This window comes from Callithrix jacchus, chromosome 4, assembly GCF_049354715.1.
Source record: "Callithrix jacchus isolate 240 chromosome 4, calJac240_pri, whole genome shotgun sequence".
Classification (NCBI taxonomy): Eukaryota; Metazoa; Chordata; class Mammalia; order Primates; family Cebidae; genus Callithrix; species Callithrix jacchus.
Window position 1 is genome coordinate 3,182,065 of NC_133505.1, and position 15,973 is coordinate 3,198,037.

General features: G+C 43.2%; 4 protein-coding genes across 4 annotated transcripts; 2 read left to right on the forward strand and 2 right to left on the reverse strand.

The window, feature by feature from the left end:
• Nucleotides 1-611: 611 nt before the first annotated feature.
• On the forward strand, nt 612-1,000 carry LOC144581992 (histone H4). Its single transcript, XM_078368110.1, has one exon. The coding sequence runs from the start codon at nt 645-647 to the stop codon at nt 954-956; it is 312 nt and encodes a 103-aa protein (XP_078224236.1). The 5' UTR covers nt 612-644; the 3' UTR covers nt 957-1,000.
• Nucleotides 1,001-4,334: 3,334 nt separating this feature from the next.
• On the reverse strand, nt 4,335-5,552 carry LOC103792192 (histone H4). The gene has a single exon (XM_078368112.1). It carries the CDS (start codon nt 5,517-5,519, stop codon nt 5,208-5,210), a length of 312 nt encoding a protein of 103 aa, XP_078224238.1. The 5' UTR covers nt 5,520-5,552; the 3' UTR covers nt 4,335-5,207.
• A 5,479-nt stretch (nt 5,553-11,031) lies between these two features.
• On the reverse strand, nt 11,032-14,273 carry LOC103792191 (histone H2B type 1-H). The gene has a single exon (XM_078368109.1). It carries the CDS (start codon nt 14,251-14,253, stop codon nt 13,870-13,872), a length of 384 nt encoding a protein of 127 aa, XP_078224235.1. The 5' UTR covers nt 14,254-14,273; the 3' UTR covers nt 11,032-13,869.
• A 245-nt stretch (nt 14,274-14,518) lies between these two features.
• LOC103792193 (histone H2A type 1) lies at nt 14,519-15,679 on the forward strand. Its single transcript, XM_054254760.2, has one exon. The coding sequence runs from the start codon at nt 14,547-14,549 to the stop codon at nt 14,937-14,939; it is 393 nt and encodes a 130-aa protein (XP_054110735.1). The 5' UTR covers nt 14,519-14,546; the 3' UTR covers nt 14,940-15,679.
• The last annotated feature ends 294 nt before the right edge of the window (nt 15,680-15,973 follow it).

Genomic DNA, 15,973 nt, shown 5'->3' on the forward strand with positions numbered 1-15,973 from the left:
TTTCAATATTGGTCACAAGTAAAGGGAAAAAGTAAATTCATGTGGAATGTGGAAAACATTATTTTTAAAATACGGCCGATTAAAAAAACTGCTGGGTAACTGATTAAAACTGTGTTAATTCCAGAGAAAGACATTAAAAATCACTTTTATCTCATAAAGAGAAATTGATTAAACTATAATCAATGTAGCCTCTTTGAGGCTGCAAAGCGCCATATACAATACTGTATACATTTTCTTGGAAAAATATGTGCATCTGCTCACATATTTTATCTGCTCAGTATACTTTGTCAACTGGCAGTAGTGATCGCTGCAATGTGCTAACAGGTTGGAGTTTCTTGATTTATTTTTGTATTTCCCACAGTATTGATGTATTTCTTCTGCATTCAAAAGCAGTTTTTTAAAGCCTTATACCGAGGTAACAAAATACTTGGCTTGTTACAAAATTCAGAACACGGAAACTTCTTGTTCCCTCGCTTCTTTTTCCCCTCTTTAGGTTTAACCCTTTAGATTACCCCACCCTCACCCGGGCGGTACTTCCCGCCTACTTCTTTCCTGTTCTCAGTTCGGTCCGCAACGGTCTTATAAAGGCGCTGCCTCGAGCCAGAGCCCTCACACAGCGTTGTGCGAGTCTCGTCTTGCTCAGCATGTCTGGCCGCGGCAAAGGCGGGAAGGGCCTGGGGAAAGGCGGCGCCAAGCGCCACCGCAAAGTGCTGCGAGACAACATCCAGGGCATCACCAAGCCCGCCATCCGGCGCCTGGCTCGCCGCGGCGGCGTCAAGCGCATCTCCGGCCTCATCTACGAGGAGACTCGCGGGGTGCTCAAGGTGTTCCTGGAGAACGTCATCCGGGACGCCGTCACCTACACGGAGCACGCCAAGCGCAAGACGGTCACCGCCATGGACGTGGTTTACGCGCTCAAGCGCCAGGGCCGCACCCTCTACGGCTTCGGCGGCTGAGCGTTTCTCGTTTGTCACCAAAAGGCCCTTTTCAGGGCCCCCTACTTTTTCAACGGAGGAGTGGTAACGCTGGGTCTGGTTAGGCGTACATTTTACATGTTTCTGTAAGTTTTGGGGCTAAGAATTTAATGACCACTTAATGTAGCCACTCGGCTGTGACCACTAACGAGGAGTCGCAATGTGCTCTTTCAGTATTTGCTCCAAGCGTGTTGGCTCAGCTTGTAATCCCAGCACTTTCTAAGGCCGAGGCAGACGGATCACAAGGTCAGGAGTTAGAGACCAGCCTGGCCAACACGGTGAAGCCCTGTCAAAGTACAGAAAATTAGATGGTCGTGGTGGCACGAGCTTGTAGGCCCAACCGTTCGGGACGCTGGGGCAGGAGAATCGCCTGAACCCGGGAGGCGACGTTGCAGAGGGGAGCAGAAATCCTGTCACTGTTACTTCAGGCTGGGCAACAGGAGCTGAACTCCGTCTCAAAACAAAATGCCTTGGTTAAAAAGTTCGTGAGGCTGTTTTGTCTATGTAATAGGGCAAATACACACACAACGTGCTATAGCAGTAACAAGTCTGGTAGTTGGAAATATTTTTTGAAAAGACCCCAAGTCCAAAAGTATTTAGGTTACTTTTGTCTTTTCTGGGACAGTCTAGCTCTCATGCAGGCTGGAGTGCAGTTGGCACGATTTTGGGTCATTGCAGCGTCCACCTCTTAAATTCAACTGATATTCCTGCTTCAACCTCAGCCTCCCAAATGCCTGGGATTACAGGGTGTGCTACCACACCCACCTAATTTTTGCATTTTAATAGAGATGGTGTTTTGCCATGTTGGCTAGCTGGTCTCAAACTAGCCTCAAGTGGTCCACCCACCTCGGCCTCCCAAAGTGCTGGGATTACAAGCATCAGCTACTGCACCTGGCCTTGTAAAGGATTTAAAGAGATTTTTACTTTCCTCCACCCTCATTAAGGTCTGATAAATTACAACATGTACAATCTGATCTGACATTGATTGTGGAATGATTAAATCCAGCTTGACATCCATCTAATTTTCTGTGGTGAGAACATTGCAGTTTTCAAGTATACAGTTCATGACCTAGTGTCACCATGCTTTACAATAGACCTCCAGAATTTGTACCTCCTGGGTCCCATTGGACCTCCATCCTCGTTCTCTGGCAACCACCATTTTACTCTTGAGTTCAACATTTTTAGATTCCTTGTGTAAGTGAGATCATACAACATTTGTTTTTCTGTGCCTGGCTTGTTTTACTTGGCATAGTGGTCTCCAGTTTCATCTGTGCTGTAAGAAATGGCAAGATTTATTTTTAAGGCTGAGTAGTATTCCATTGTGTATATGACATTTCCTTGTAACCATTCATCTGGCATTGGACACTTAGGTTGATTTATTGAGATAGCTTTATAAGTTTATCAATGGAATCTAGTGAGCAAAGCTAATTTTTTTGTGTGTCATTGGGGATATCAAAAGATCTGGAAGGACAACACATAGTCACATTGATTCAGATTAAGCAAAAGTACAGAACTTTGTGGTTCAAGTAATTACTACAGTGGAATTTTAATTATACTGCTTTTATTTAAATTTTTGTTAAGGCAAAAAAATATATATTTTACATGAAAAATAGTTTTAAATCCTGAAAAGTCAGATCTAGAACTGCTGAGTCTAAATAAAAATTTCTGGACATAAATGATGTCTTTTTTTTTTTTTTGAGACATTGTCTTGCTCTGTTGCCCAGGCTGGAGTGCAGTGGTGCGATCTCAGCTCACTGCAACCTCTGCCTCCCAGGTCCAAGTGATTCTCCTGCCTCAGCTCTGGAGTAGCTGGGATTACAGACACCACACCTGGCTAAACTTTTGTATTTTTCAGAGAGACAGTTTTCACTGTATTAACCAGCATGGTCTCGATTTCCTGACCTTGTGATCCACCTGCCTCAGTCTCCCAAAGTGCTGGGATTACAGGTGTGAGCCACTGCTCCGGGCCAAAAATAAATTTTAAAAGTTAAGACATAAATGTTGTTTTATAACTTTACACCGCCAAAGCGATGTGACATGGTGAAAAGTTTAAGCATGATCATAAGCAGATTATTTGCAGTCAAATCTGTAATAATCATATTATCCGTGTGGGATCTTCGGTTGTCCTTTCTGAGTCTCTATTTTTGTAAACAATTATGTGATGATGATGGTACCTTGCTCTAAGGGCTGTTGCGGGGATTAAATGTGTTTGGCCAGGCTGGATGAGTGGCTCACGCCTGTAACTGTTTTTAGGGAGGCACAGGTGGAAGGATAGCTTGAACCCAGGAGTTGGAGACCTGCCTAAGCCATATAGTGAGATCCTGTTCTCCACAAATAAGGGGGGAAAAAAAAACCAGTCAAGTGTAAATGTATTGGTAAATAAAAAGCATTCAGAACACTTTGACAATAGTACATAGAATGTGAAACACTTAGCATTATTCATTTATGCTAGGCCTGCAATTGCATCTGACCATCATCCCTGGGCAACAATATTGGGCAACAGCAATATTTTGTTGTTGTTGTTGGTGGTGGTGAGACTGTCACTCAGACTGGAGGGCAGAGGTGTGATCTTGGCTTACTGGAACCACCGCCTCCCAGGTTCAAATGATTCTCAGTCTCAGCCTCCCAAGTAGCCGGAATTACAGGTGTGCGCCACCATGCCCAGCTAATTTTTCTATCTTTAGTAGAGACTGCGTCTCAACCATGTTGGCAAGGCTGGTCTCCAACTCCTGGCCTAATTTTTCTATCTTTAGTAGAGACTGCGTTTCAACCATGTTGGCGAGGCTGGTCTCCAACTCCTGGCCTAAAACTGTCTGCAAGCCTTGGCCTTGCAACGTGCTGGGATTACAGGCATGGTGGGGCCCAGAGAGCAACCTTTTCTAACCCCATTGCAGTCCTCTAGATTCAGCCAGCTATTGCATAATTAGTTCTTGTCTATTATGAAGCCGTAAGAAATACCTGTCAAATGCATTTTTTCTACACAATTTTTGCAAATGGAGACGTCTCATTTCTATAGCATCATACCTTTAAGTGTGTACTCACAGTCTGAGTGGTAAATGATGTGCAATATCCCTCCCTGTCCTTGTGAGGATGGCTACAGCATGACTGGATAGGTTTGCTATTTTTGTCTTTTTCTGTGTTCTCACTACTGTTTTATTAATCTCAGCTTTCCACAGGGTAGCACAGATTTTAGTAGAAAGAGATCCAGCCATGTGGACCAGAGATTTTTCTAAGTAACAGCACGTAAGAATCAAAGTTTTTTGTTTAAATACCAACAGGTTCTTTCCTTAAACCAGTTATTTTTTAAATCTAACCCACGAGATGATAGTATCCTTGAACCAATTAAATCAATCTCTGGAGTTGGATAACCTCAAATATGATTTATTAGCACTTCTCGTTACTCACTGAGCCTAGAGACCTTTAAGTTTACGTAGTAGGAATCTCACTTTTAATAGCTTATCAACTCAGAACACTCAAGTTGAGGAATTCTCAGCGGCAAAGCTCTGACCCACGTTAAGTGACAAAGGGTAAGACAGTCCTTGTTTTGATGCTCCTTTGTTGTACCGAGAAACTACATATTCTATTTGAGGACTCAAATTCTCACCTTTCTGAAGAATTGGGGCCCAAACTGGCAAGTTGAACTCATTTATGGACTACGGATTAAAGACTGTTGCTTAAAAAGACCTTGCTACCAACGTGTGTGCAGTAGGATTCACGGTGCCAGAAACCCGACAACCGTTTCTTTCTTCCCCAGCTATACTGCGTAAGTGCCTCTTTAAAAATGAGCAATTAACTCTAAGACCCCAAGAACACCCCGGCCAGGCGTACGTTACTGACTCTTGTACTGTCAACATTAGGTCTAGGAGAGGATCATCTGAGGCCAGGATGGTTTCGAAACCAGAATGGGAAACGCAGGGAGATGGATGCAGTCTCCAAAAAATTCGCCTTGCATGGTGACGCGCCCGAGGTTCCAGCCAGCCGGAAGCTCCAGGGAAACGTAATGGTGACGCGTCCTACAGTCTAGCACCCCATGTTAACTTCCGGAGCATTTAAAGCTGGAGCCTCTGCTGGAGCGCGAGGACGGATACCTACTTCAGCGACTAGGGACGCATGCTCCGATGGCGGCGCACTCAGGAGCGAACTAACAGCAAAAAAAACTAACGAGCATCACGGCTCCTCAGGTGAGAGGGTGGGGGCCCTGAAAAGGGCCTTTTGGTGACAAACAAGAAACGCTCAGCCGCCGAAGCCGTAGAGGGTGCGGCCCTGGCGCTTGAGCGCGTAAACCACGTCCATGGCGGTGACCGTCTTGCGCTTGGCGTGCTCCGTGTAGGTGACGGCGTCCCGGATGACGTTCTCCAGAAACACCTTGAGCACCCCGCGAGTCTCCTCGTAGATGAGGCCGGAGATGCGCTTGACGCCGCCACGGCGAGCCAGGCGCCGGATGGCGGGCTTGGTGATGCCCTGGATGTTGTCGCGCAGGACCTTGCGGTGGCGCTTGGCGCCGCCTTTCCCCAGACCCTTCCCGCCTTTGCCGCGGCCAGACATGCTGAGCAAGCCGAGACTCGCACAACGCTGTGTGAGGGCTCTGGCTCGAGGCAGCGCCTTTATAAGACCGTTGCGGACCGAACTGAGAACAGGAAAGAAGTAGGCGGGAAGTACCGCCCGGGTGGGGGAGGGATGATCCAAAGGGCCGAACAGAAATAAAGAAAAGCGAGCTTCTTGTTTCCGTGTTCTGAATTTTGTAATGTGCCGAGCATTTTGTTGCAACGTTATAAGGCTCTGAAACATTGCTTTTGAATGCAGAAGAAATACATAAATACTATGGGAAATACAACAGAGTGACCGGGCTCGGTGGCTGAGGTCTCTGGTTCCGCCATTTTAGGAGGCGGAGGTGGGAGTGTACCTAAGTCAGGAGTTTAAGATCAGCGTGGGCAAAATAGCGAGACTCCAGCACTACCAAAGAAAAACTTAAATTGAATTAAAACATTAACCCAGCATGGTAATTGAATTAAAACATTAACAGCATGGTCCATTAGGACACCCTCTGTTTCTTACAAAAAAAGGAGAAAAAAAAAAAGCCAATACAGTAACAACAGCCTGTCATCCCATTTTCCCATCACACGAAGATCTCTACTGCACCTAATAAGTTCTTTTGCTGAGCAGATAAATGCAGATTTTTTCCCCCACAAAATGTATAAAGTATATGGCATTTTACCACTTCACTCTGTTATTTTAACCAATTTTTCTTATCTAAAGAGTTTACAAAAAGTGATTTTAATGTCTGCTTATTATTTCTTCTCATGAATTCTCCCTGCTGCAGTGTTTATTAATTCCCTAGAAATTTATTAATCAGATTTTTTTAAATAATTGATTTTTTCTTTGCTAATTAAGTACCACCTTTAACAGTATACATACTGAGAAGTATTACCAAAATTCTCTTCTGCCCATGATTTAGTCAGCGTTGTTTGCCACAGCGTATCTATGTTCACAGTTAAAAGTTTAGAAAATTTGCTTTAGGAAAAATTTTAAAAGCACTCGTTTATATCTGCTTAATATTCCATCATAAGAATTTTCTAGATCCACTTTAAGAAAATTTTTACTAGTTAGCAATAACCTGCTTTCTAATTTTCTTTTTCGTATTTTAAAGGAGAACTGTTCGAAATTTACTTTCTGAGAAAAATCTAGAATTGAAATGCTTTGTGACAAAAGACACAGATTTGAAGGTATTTTGATGAGTGTTATCACATTTTCCTCAAAAGCTTTATTCTATCCACGGTGCCAGCAGTAACTGTTGGGTATGTTGACCACCACTGAGTATTATGGTTTTTAAATTCTGTGTTATATTCAGAATTTACTTTTGGTTTTGTTGCTTGAATGCTGAGTTAATGAACTCTTTACCCAGCAAGATTTATTGATTTGTTTATAAGTGATAAATTGTCATCTTTAATATAACCTTGTTTAGGCTAGGTGCAGTAGCTCAAGCCTGTAATCCCAGCACTTAGGGAGGTCAAGTCGGGCATATCACTTAAGGTCAGGAGTTTGAGACCAGCCTGGCCAACATAGTGAAACCCTGTCTTTACTAAAAATACAAAAAATTAACTGGGTATGGTGTCGCATGCCTGTAATACCAGCTACTCAAGAGGCTGAAGGAGGAGAATTGCTTGAACCAGGGACGTGGCGGTTACAGTGAGCTGAGATCTCACCATTGTATTCCAGCCTGGGCAACAGAGCAAGACTCCATCACAAGAAAGAGAGAGAGAAAGAAAGGGAGAAAGAAACATAAAAACTTTAATTTGCCATGTAAAGACTGGCCACAAAGCAATTTTTTGACTTACCTTGTTTGACTGTAAGTTGTAAGACCACCATTTCAGAGAGGGCCCTGCCCCATGTCGAAAAGAAAGAGAGCCCAAGAAGAATCCAGACAGGCCTTGATGGGTTTCCCCACGCGGTCTCTTAGCATTAGATTGTACTCCTTATGTGGAATCATATTTCTACATAGCTATCAATACTTTATTCAACCTAGGCATAAAAATGGACAATTTCCCCTGTACCTTTAGATCTTCATTCTGAAGGCTCCCGTATGCATATTAAATAAATTTGAATGCCTTTTCTCCTATTCATCTGCCTCTGGCCAGTGATTTTCAGTGAAGCTTCGGAGTACAAAGGGGAAAACTGCCCTGGGCCCTAACAAGTTCAATATCATACAGTCCATGCTTCAGTCAATCCTGCGTACATAATGAAACCCCCATAAAAACTCTGGATACCAAGGTCAGTGAGTTTATTGGTTTGTGAACACATAGATGTCCTATGAAGGTGACTCCTGGTTTCACGTAGAGATGGAACCAGGCACAGAACCTCTGCATTCAGGACCCTTCCAAGCCTTGCCCTGTGTGTCTCTTCATTTGACTGGTCCTGATTTTATTCTTTGTGATAAAACTATAATTATAAGGGTAGCACTTTCTATATTCTATGAGTCATTCTAGCAAATTATTGAACATGAAGGGGTAGAGTGAATCCCTGGATTTGAAGCCAGTTGCTCAGAAGCAAGTGGCCTGGGAACCCCAGTTGCAGCTGGTGTCTGAAGTTGAGACAGTCTTCTTGGGAAATGTGCCCTTTAATTGGTGAGGTCCGGCTAACTCCAAATAATTAATTCAGTTCCGTGCCTGAATTGAATTGCAGTAAACCAGTTGGTGTCCGAGTAACTAGAAAGTAATTCATGTACGTGGTTAAAAATTTAAAAAAATTCAGATTAGGCAAACTGAAAAATAACTATAAATCACAATCCGAGGACTATCCTATTAACTTTTTGATATCTATTTATTGAAATAGTCATCTTTTCATGTATTTACATTTTTTTACATGCATGGATACACCAAAATTCTTTCAACTCTAAAAAAAAGTGTAATAAATCCTGACACAATTTAAAACATAATTTTGTTGCTTTTCAGGGTGTTCATGTAGATGTTTACTTTGGAGGGTGGTGAGGAGCTCAGCCTCTGCAGCCAAACAAGCCTAGATTTAAATTGTGGCTTCACTGCAGACACTTTTGTTAGCTCTTAATTTTCTCATCTTTATGTTTCTGTGTATTTATTTATTTATTTAGAGACCAAGTTTTGCTGTCCTTGACCAGGCTAGAGTACAATGGCACAATCTCTGCTCACCACAACCTCCGCCTCCAGAATCAAGATATTCTCCTGCCGCAGCCTCCCGAGTAGCTGGGATTACAGGTAGGTGCCACCACTCCCAGCAGTTTTTTTTTTGTATTTTCAGAAGAGACAAGGTTTCTCCAGGCTGGTCTCCAACTCCCCACCTCAGATGATCTGCATTCCTTGGCCTCCCAAAGTTGTGGGATTACAGGCATGACCCACCATGCCTGGCCAATTTCCTCATCTTTATAATGAGAGTAAAGACAATAACAGTTACTCCACAGGATGCTTTAGGAAATAATGGAGATAACTGAGCAAAATGGCTAGACTAGCTTAGTAAGATCTCACTAGTCATATATTTAAAATTTATATTTACTATTTATTTATTAATATTTTATTGATATTCAATTACTTAACTTTTTCTAAAGATTTAAATTCACATTTATGCTATTTGAATTAGTCCAAATAAAGTACTTAACAAGTTTTATGTTTTTCAGATTTCTAATATATTTGAATAAATGGTTACTTAGAATTTTATATTTTGATATAACTTTTAAACAGCTATAAGAATATCTTAATAGCTAAAATAAAAATAGAATATAATCAAATGAAGACCCTTTTTAAGTCCTACTCTCCATTTCTCACTTCAAACATCATCACAATATCAATAAAGAGAATATGTTTATGCATACAATTAAAATCAAGACACAGCAAACAGATTTAAAATATGAAAGAAAGACATTGTAAAATCAAGAAGATACCTAAGAGAGTAGAAAGGTTGTCAAAATTTGTCGTTAATTTTGTCAGAAAGACCTGATTTTCCTGGAAGCCTCATATAAGAGAGGAAAAAAATTATCTTCCCTCTGAACTTCTGAGTTCTCAGCTAGAGCTCTTGTGACAAAAGACAGATTAAGAAGAGAAAAGCAAACAAGGTTATTACCGTGTGTGCAGCACGTCACATGTGAGAACACCCAGAAATGAGTAACTAAAAAATGTGACTTAGAACTCCAGTTTATATATAGCATCTCTAATAAGATCAGTAAATTTTTAGAGGAATTAGAGGGCAGAGAAAAAGGATTTTGAGTCTCTCGGAGTAACCAATTACGGGAAGACATACAGGAAAGTAGTGGTACATAAGGCTGGTTGGTCAAGTTGTTACTCTGATTGCTCTGGCGCCCTCTCCAGGCTGATGAGTTTGATGTTGTCTCTGGTGATTAATTTTTGTCTTTTCTGGTAGAGAGGTGAGGAGAGAGATTTCTGTACATGTATGTCCTGCTTTGAGGCACACAGGGAGAGGGCAGACACTTTTCTTGTATTTTCTTCTTCACAGGTGCCCTCAACTCAAAATAATCTTTATGTCAATGTGGTACATTTTGGGGTGGTGTGTCGTGCCACCCTTCACTCAAAAAAAGTTAATATCTACCCAAAAAGAGAATCCTTCCCCTCAAAGGAGGCCCTAAGTATCTGCCCTTGCCCCTTGCCTAGTGTTCCTGCTTTCATTCAGAACGGGAGACGCAAAACTCCTTCTAGTGTAACTCTTTTATTGTCTCACAATAAATTCAAGCCCATAACCATCTCTTGTAGGAATTAGTTTTTTCCAGACACTTCAGAGTACTCACAAGCCTAAAGACAGAAAACTAGATTTTTTTTCCTTTTCAAAGAATTTAACTTAGCTTAATAATAATCGGCTGTGACAGGTGGATGTCAGTGTGAAGTTGCTAACAAGCATAGCACTCCTGAGTACAATCCACCCAACCATGACACCAACCTCTGAGGCGTAGCTTGAACGTACCCATTGCATTGAACAGCCTCTACTTTTTTCCCAAAAGCCCAAAGCCCTCTGTGCTATTTCAGCCTCATTTAAACGTAAGATTCTTGGCCAAGGGCAGTGAATCACACCTGTAATCCAAGCACTTTGGGAGGCTGAGGCAGGCAGATCATTGAGGTCAGGAGTTCAAAACCATCCTGGCCAACATCGTGAAATCCTATCTTTACTAAAAATACAAAAAAATTAGCCACCCACGATGGCAGCGGTCTGTAATCTCAGCTCCTTGGGAGGCTGAGGCAGGGGAATTGCTTGAACCCAGGAGGCAGAGGTTCCAGTGAGCCAAGATCATAGCACTACACTCCAGCACTGCACTGTAGCCTGAGAGCTAGACTCTGTCTCAAATTAATTAATTAAGCTTAAAAATTTTTTATATCATTATTTCATAGTTCTCTTATAAAGATGTATGTTATTTTATAATGACACATTTTATTCACCTTATTTTGTAGGGTCACCATTGATCTAGGCACCATGGGGTGGCAAAAAGAAAAATGAAACCCAGTCTCCACTCCACATGCCTTGTAAAAATGAGATATAGTCGTCAACACCTCCAATATTGGCTCACACAGCCCCATGCTATAGCAGTGGGTTAGCGTACTCCAGGTATGTGGGGAAAGTAAAATGAATTTACGTATGGGTAAAACAACTCAAGAAAGAACTTTTAAATAATGGTTTTTTAAGTATTCTGTAACCAAAATATGAATTTTATCTCTTCTAAAAAGACTGTACATACATAAAAAGATTGTGTAGACTCCAAAATTCCATTGTGTTCTATTTAACATTAAACATAAGGGCAGGGTACAGTGGCCCACACCTGTAACCCCAACGTTTTGGAAGGCCAGGGCAGGAGGACCACCAGAGCTCAGAAGTTTGAGAACAGCCTCAGCGACCTGGTGAAACACCATCTCCACCAAAAAAGATAAAAAAGTTAACCGGGCGGGGTGGCCTGTGCCTGTAGTCCCAGCAACCCAGGAGGCTGAGCTGGGAGGATTGCTTGAGCTAGGGGAGGTCAAGGTGTGGTGAGCAATGAGTGTCCCACTGCAGTCCAGCCTGGGCAACAGAGTGAGACCCTGCCTCAAAAACAATAATAAACAATTTTACCAAAATTTCTGGAAAGTATTTTCCTAATTTTTTTTTTTAGATAAGGTCTTGCTCTTTCACCTGGGCTGGAATGCAGTGGGGTGATCTCAGCTCACTGCAACCTCTGCCTCCCGGGTTCAAGCGATTCTCCTGCCTCAGCCTCCCAAGCAGCTGGGATTATAGGTGCATGCCATGACACCCAGCTAATTTTGTATTTTTATAGAGATGGGGTTTCACCATGTTAGCCAGACTGGTCTCGATCTCCTGTCCTCAAGTAATCTTCCTGCCTCAGCCTCCCAAAGTGTTAGGATTGCAGCACTCAGCCTAACTTTAAAAATCTTTTGAGCTTTAATTTTTTTCTAACATGATATTGATGTATCAAGAATAGATGCTTTGTCTAATGAGATTGCATTATTGGGGCTCAGAAACCGGTACCCCAAAATAAGGAGCCTTGACAGACTGAACTGAAGAAGAACCTTCAAGGTCTTTCTGACCTCCCTCCTTCTCCTGTCGCTCATTTCTTTGTCTATCTGAAAGCACAAGATGAAGTTGTCCTTTAAAATTCCTTTATCTCTCTAAGTATAGATCTGCGGGGGCGGGGGGAGGGGGGGGACAGTTACTTCTGGTCTCTTCTCTGAGTTTTCATTAACTGAAAACTCATATCCCAAAAAGAAAGACTGAAGTCTGTCAACACACTATAACAAACTTTTGTCACAAACCATTGTTTGCTCTGTGGGCCAAACAGACTTTGTCCCAGGCTATTATATGTTATTCAAGCCTATTGAATTCCCCTAAAAATCATGTAATACCCTGCTAAAGTCATCCACACTTCCCCATCTCCCTTTTCCCTAAGAAGCATATGTAATCCTCTATATTCTATTAGATGAGGTTGGGGGTGGGGAGCAGTAATCACTGATTCTCCCCCATGCACATTAATAAATTTCGATGCCTTTTCTCCTATTAATCTGCCTTTTGTGAGTTGGTTTTTCACCAAACCTCTACAGTTTCAATAGACGATCAAAAGTAAAAGTTGGGAATTATTTAAATTGTGCTTGCTCTTCGAATGTTTTATTCTTACTAAATCCACGAACATTTGTATGTCGTTGCTAATATTATAATTGATTGGAGTCCTAAATTTGAAATTTCTAGCATAAATAACAAACATGTTAGGAAATAATTGGGCTTCTTTAAAGAAGCATGAGGATTCAAAGCTTCTTGAAAAGGTGAGTGCAGATGCCTTTTGAATCCTTCCAGGTACCTGAGTTTTCTCCTAATTTAAAAAATTTATTTAAACATAATTAGAATATTTCTGGCAACTTAACTATAACACATCTACAGAACACTCACTAGGTTTTCACAGTAATATTAAGAGCAATTATTTTTTCCAGATCATTTTCTTTGATTTACCTGATTTTTTTTTCTTTTGAGACAGTCTCTGTTGGCCAGGCTGCAGTGCAGTGGCGATCACGACTTGAGTCACTGCAACCTCTGTCTCCTGGGTTTAAGTGATTCTCTTGACTCAGCCTCTGGAGAAGCTCGTATTATAGGCAAGTGCCACCATACCCGGCTAATTTTTGTATTTTTAGTACAGACAAGGTTTCACCATGTTGGCCAGGCTGGTCTCAAACTCATCAAGTGATCCATCTGCCTAGGCCTCCCAAAGTGCTGTAACGACATGCGTGAGCCCCCAGGCCCAGCCTAAGCCTCCACATACTAATTTATGACTTTACCTGTAACTTCTGCTTCCCTAAAATGTATAAAATAGCTTATTCTCACTGACTCAGAACCACTTTCGCAAGGTCTTAGGAGGCTGTGTCTTCCCTAAGCCACGGTCACTCATACTTGCTCAGAATAATCCTCTAAAATATTTTGGGCCAGGTGCAGTGGCTCACACCTATGATCCCAACACTTTGAGAGGCTGAGGCAGATGGATCCCCTGAGGTCAGGAGTTCGAGACCAGCCTGGACAACATGGTGAAATCCCGTCTCTGCTAAAAATACGAAAAGTAGCCGGACGTGGTGGCACATACCTATAGTCCCAGCTACTCAGGAGGCTGAGGTATAAGAATGGTTGGAACCCACGGGGTGGAGGTTGCAGTGAGCCGAGATAGTGCCGTTGCACTCCAGGCTGGGCAACAAAGTTGAGTCCCCCTCAAAACAATAACATACACATACTTATGTCTTCATATATATACACCCACATACATGTACATTCATATATATATGTACGAAGCGAGTCTCAAAGGGAACCTAAGGAGTGACAAGCTCACAGTGAACTGGCTCTTCCTTGAGAAACGTGGACGGCTCTGAAAAGAGCCTTTGGATTGTCAGCAGCTGCGAGGGGCTCACTTGGAGCTGGTGTACTTGGTGACCGCCTTGGTGCCCTCCGACACGGCGTGCTTGGCCAGCTCCCCAGGCAGCAGCAGGCGCACGGCCGTCTGGATCTCCCTGGAGGTGATGGTCGAGCGCTTGTTGTAATGCGCCAGGCGGGAGGCCTCGCCCGCGATGCGCTCGAAGATGTCGTTGACGAAGGAGTTCATGATGCCCATGGCCTTGGAGGAGATGCCGGTGTCGGGGTGCACCTGCTTCAGCACCTTGTACACGTACACGGAGTAGCTCTCCTTGCGGCTGCGCTTGCGCTTCTTGCCGTCCTTCTTCTGCGCCTTGGTCACCGCCTTCTTGGAGCCCTTCTTCGGGGCGGGAGCGGACTTGGCCGGGTCGGGCATCATGAGATGCCGCTGGCAAGAGAAGACCAAGAACTTGGGCTCCTCTTTTTATGTAACAGTTTAGGCGGAAGAGGTGGCGGAAGGTCTCTGATGATTGGCGATTATCCGCGGATGACGTCAGATGCCAGTTCTGCCCAATCACAACAGGTATCCTGCATAATTGAGTCTCATTGGCCTAAATCAAAATGAAACAAGTTGGCCAATGGCACAGCTTCCTCTTCGCGCCCAGCAGAGGCTATAAAATTTGCGTTTTCTGCTTTTCTCGGTCGTTGTTGACTGCACACAAACCTTTTGCCATGTCCGGGCGCGGCAAGCAGGGCGGCAAAGCCCGCGCCAAGGCCAAGACCCGCTCCTCCCGGGCCGGGCTCCAGTTCCCCGTGGGCCGCGTGCACCGCCTGCTGCGCAAGGGCAACTACGCCGAGCGGGTCGGGGCCGGCGCGCCGGTCTACCTGGCGGCGGTGCTGGAGTACCTGACGGCCGAGATCCTGGAGCTGGCGGGCAACGCGGCCCGCGACAACAAGAAGACCCGCATCATCCCGCGCCACCTGCAGCTGGCCATCCGCAACGACGAGGAGCTCAACAAGCTGCTGGGCAAGGTCACCATCGCGCAGGGCGGCGTCCTGCCCAACATCCAGGCCGTGCTGCTGCCCAAGAAGACCGAGAGCCACCACAAGGCCAAGGGCAAGTAACTACCTGGACTAGTTTGTGGCAACTCGAATAAAATCGAGTCGAAACCAAAGGCTCTTTTCAGAGCCACTTACACTGTTACGAAAGAACTGAGCACTGTTTAATGTGGATTCTCGTCTTTTGCCTACTTCTAAACCACTCAGGCGGTTCCTTAAGTCGGTCTTTGGTGACTTGGCTAGGTAATAACACTTGTCAACCTTTTCGTAAAGCCTGGTTAAACAGTCTTAATCTTTAATAAAAGAAGACTTACCTTAAAGTTGACATTTTATCCAAGTTTGTTGAGTTCTGCGTGGTTCACTGGCGGGCTTTCCTATTGCCCCACCGTTTTTAGTCTGCTGACAAGCAAACATGACTTTGCTTTAGGGCCAACTGTTTTCTGGGTCTTCGTAAATGGCCAACCGAGCATTCAAGCTCTAATCCAAATGTAGATCAATGACTTGGATTCTTTATTTTTGAGAAACATCTCTGGAATCAGGATAATTGTGTTGCATTCAAATGATTGAGTTGAGAGAATAGTTCTTAGATTAATTTGAACAGTTAGTTATGATGCCAGGTAGTTCTCTGAAGCATTTTCTGGAAATTCCTTGAAATTAAAATTTCTTGAGCTTTCTCATTCCTCGCTATGCAAATTGATTTAGTATAGAGATGACCATTAATTTGTTTTAGCATGCTGATTCCACTTTGGAAATGTGTTTGATTAGATGTTTTTTAATCTGATTTAAATAAATCAGATCTGGATGTACGAATGGAGTAGATTACTTAAATTAATTATGTTTCTAGAGTGTTAAAGTCAGTTAAGGTGCAATGGAATTACTTTAATCTGAACGTGAAAAGTTCACAAAATGTTTTCTTTGACATTTTTAGACCTTGAATTTCTCACATGCTAATCAACTTTTCTTGGTTAAAAAAATGCAAAAGATTTAAAACTTTAAACGGTCAAAGGACAGAAAACTGAGGGAAGAGGCGTCTATGGTTGTGCTGTCCAGTATTGTATCCACTAGCCAGTTGTGGATAGTGATCACTGGAAATCCCGTAG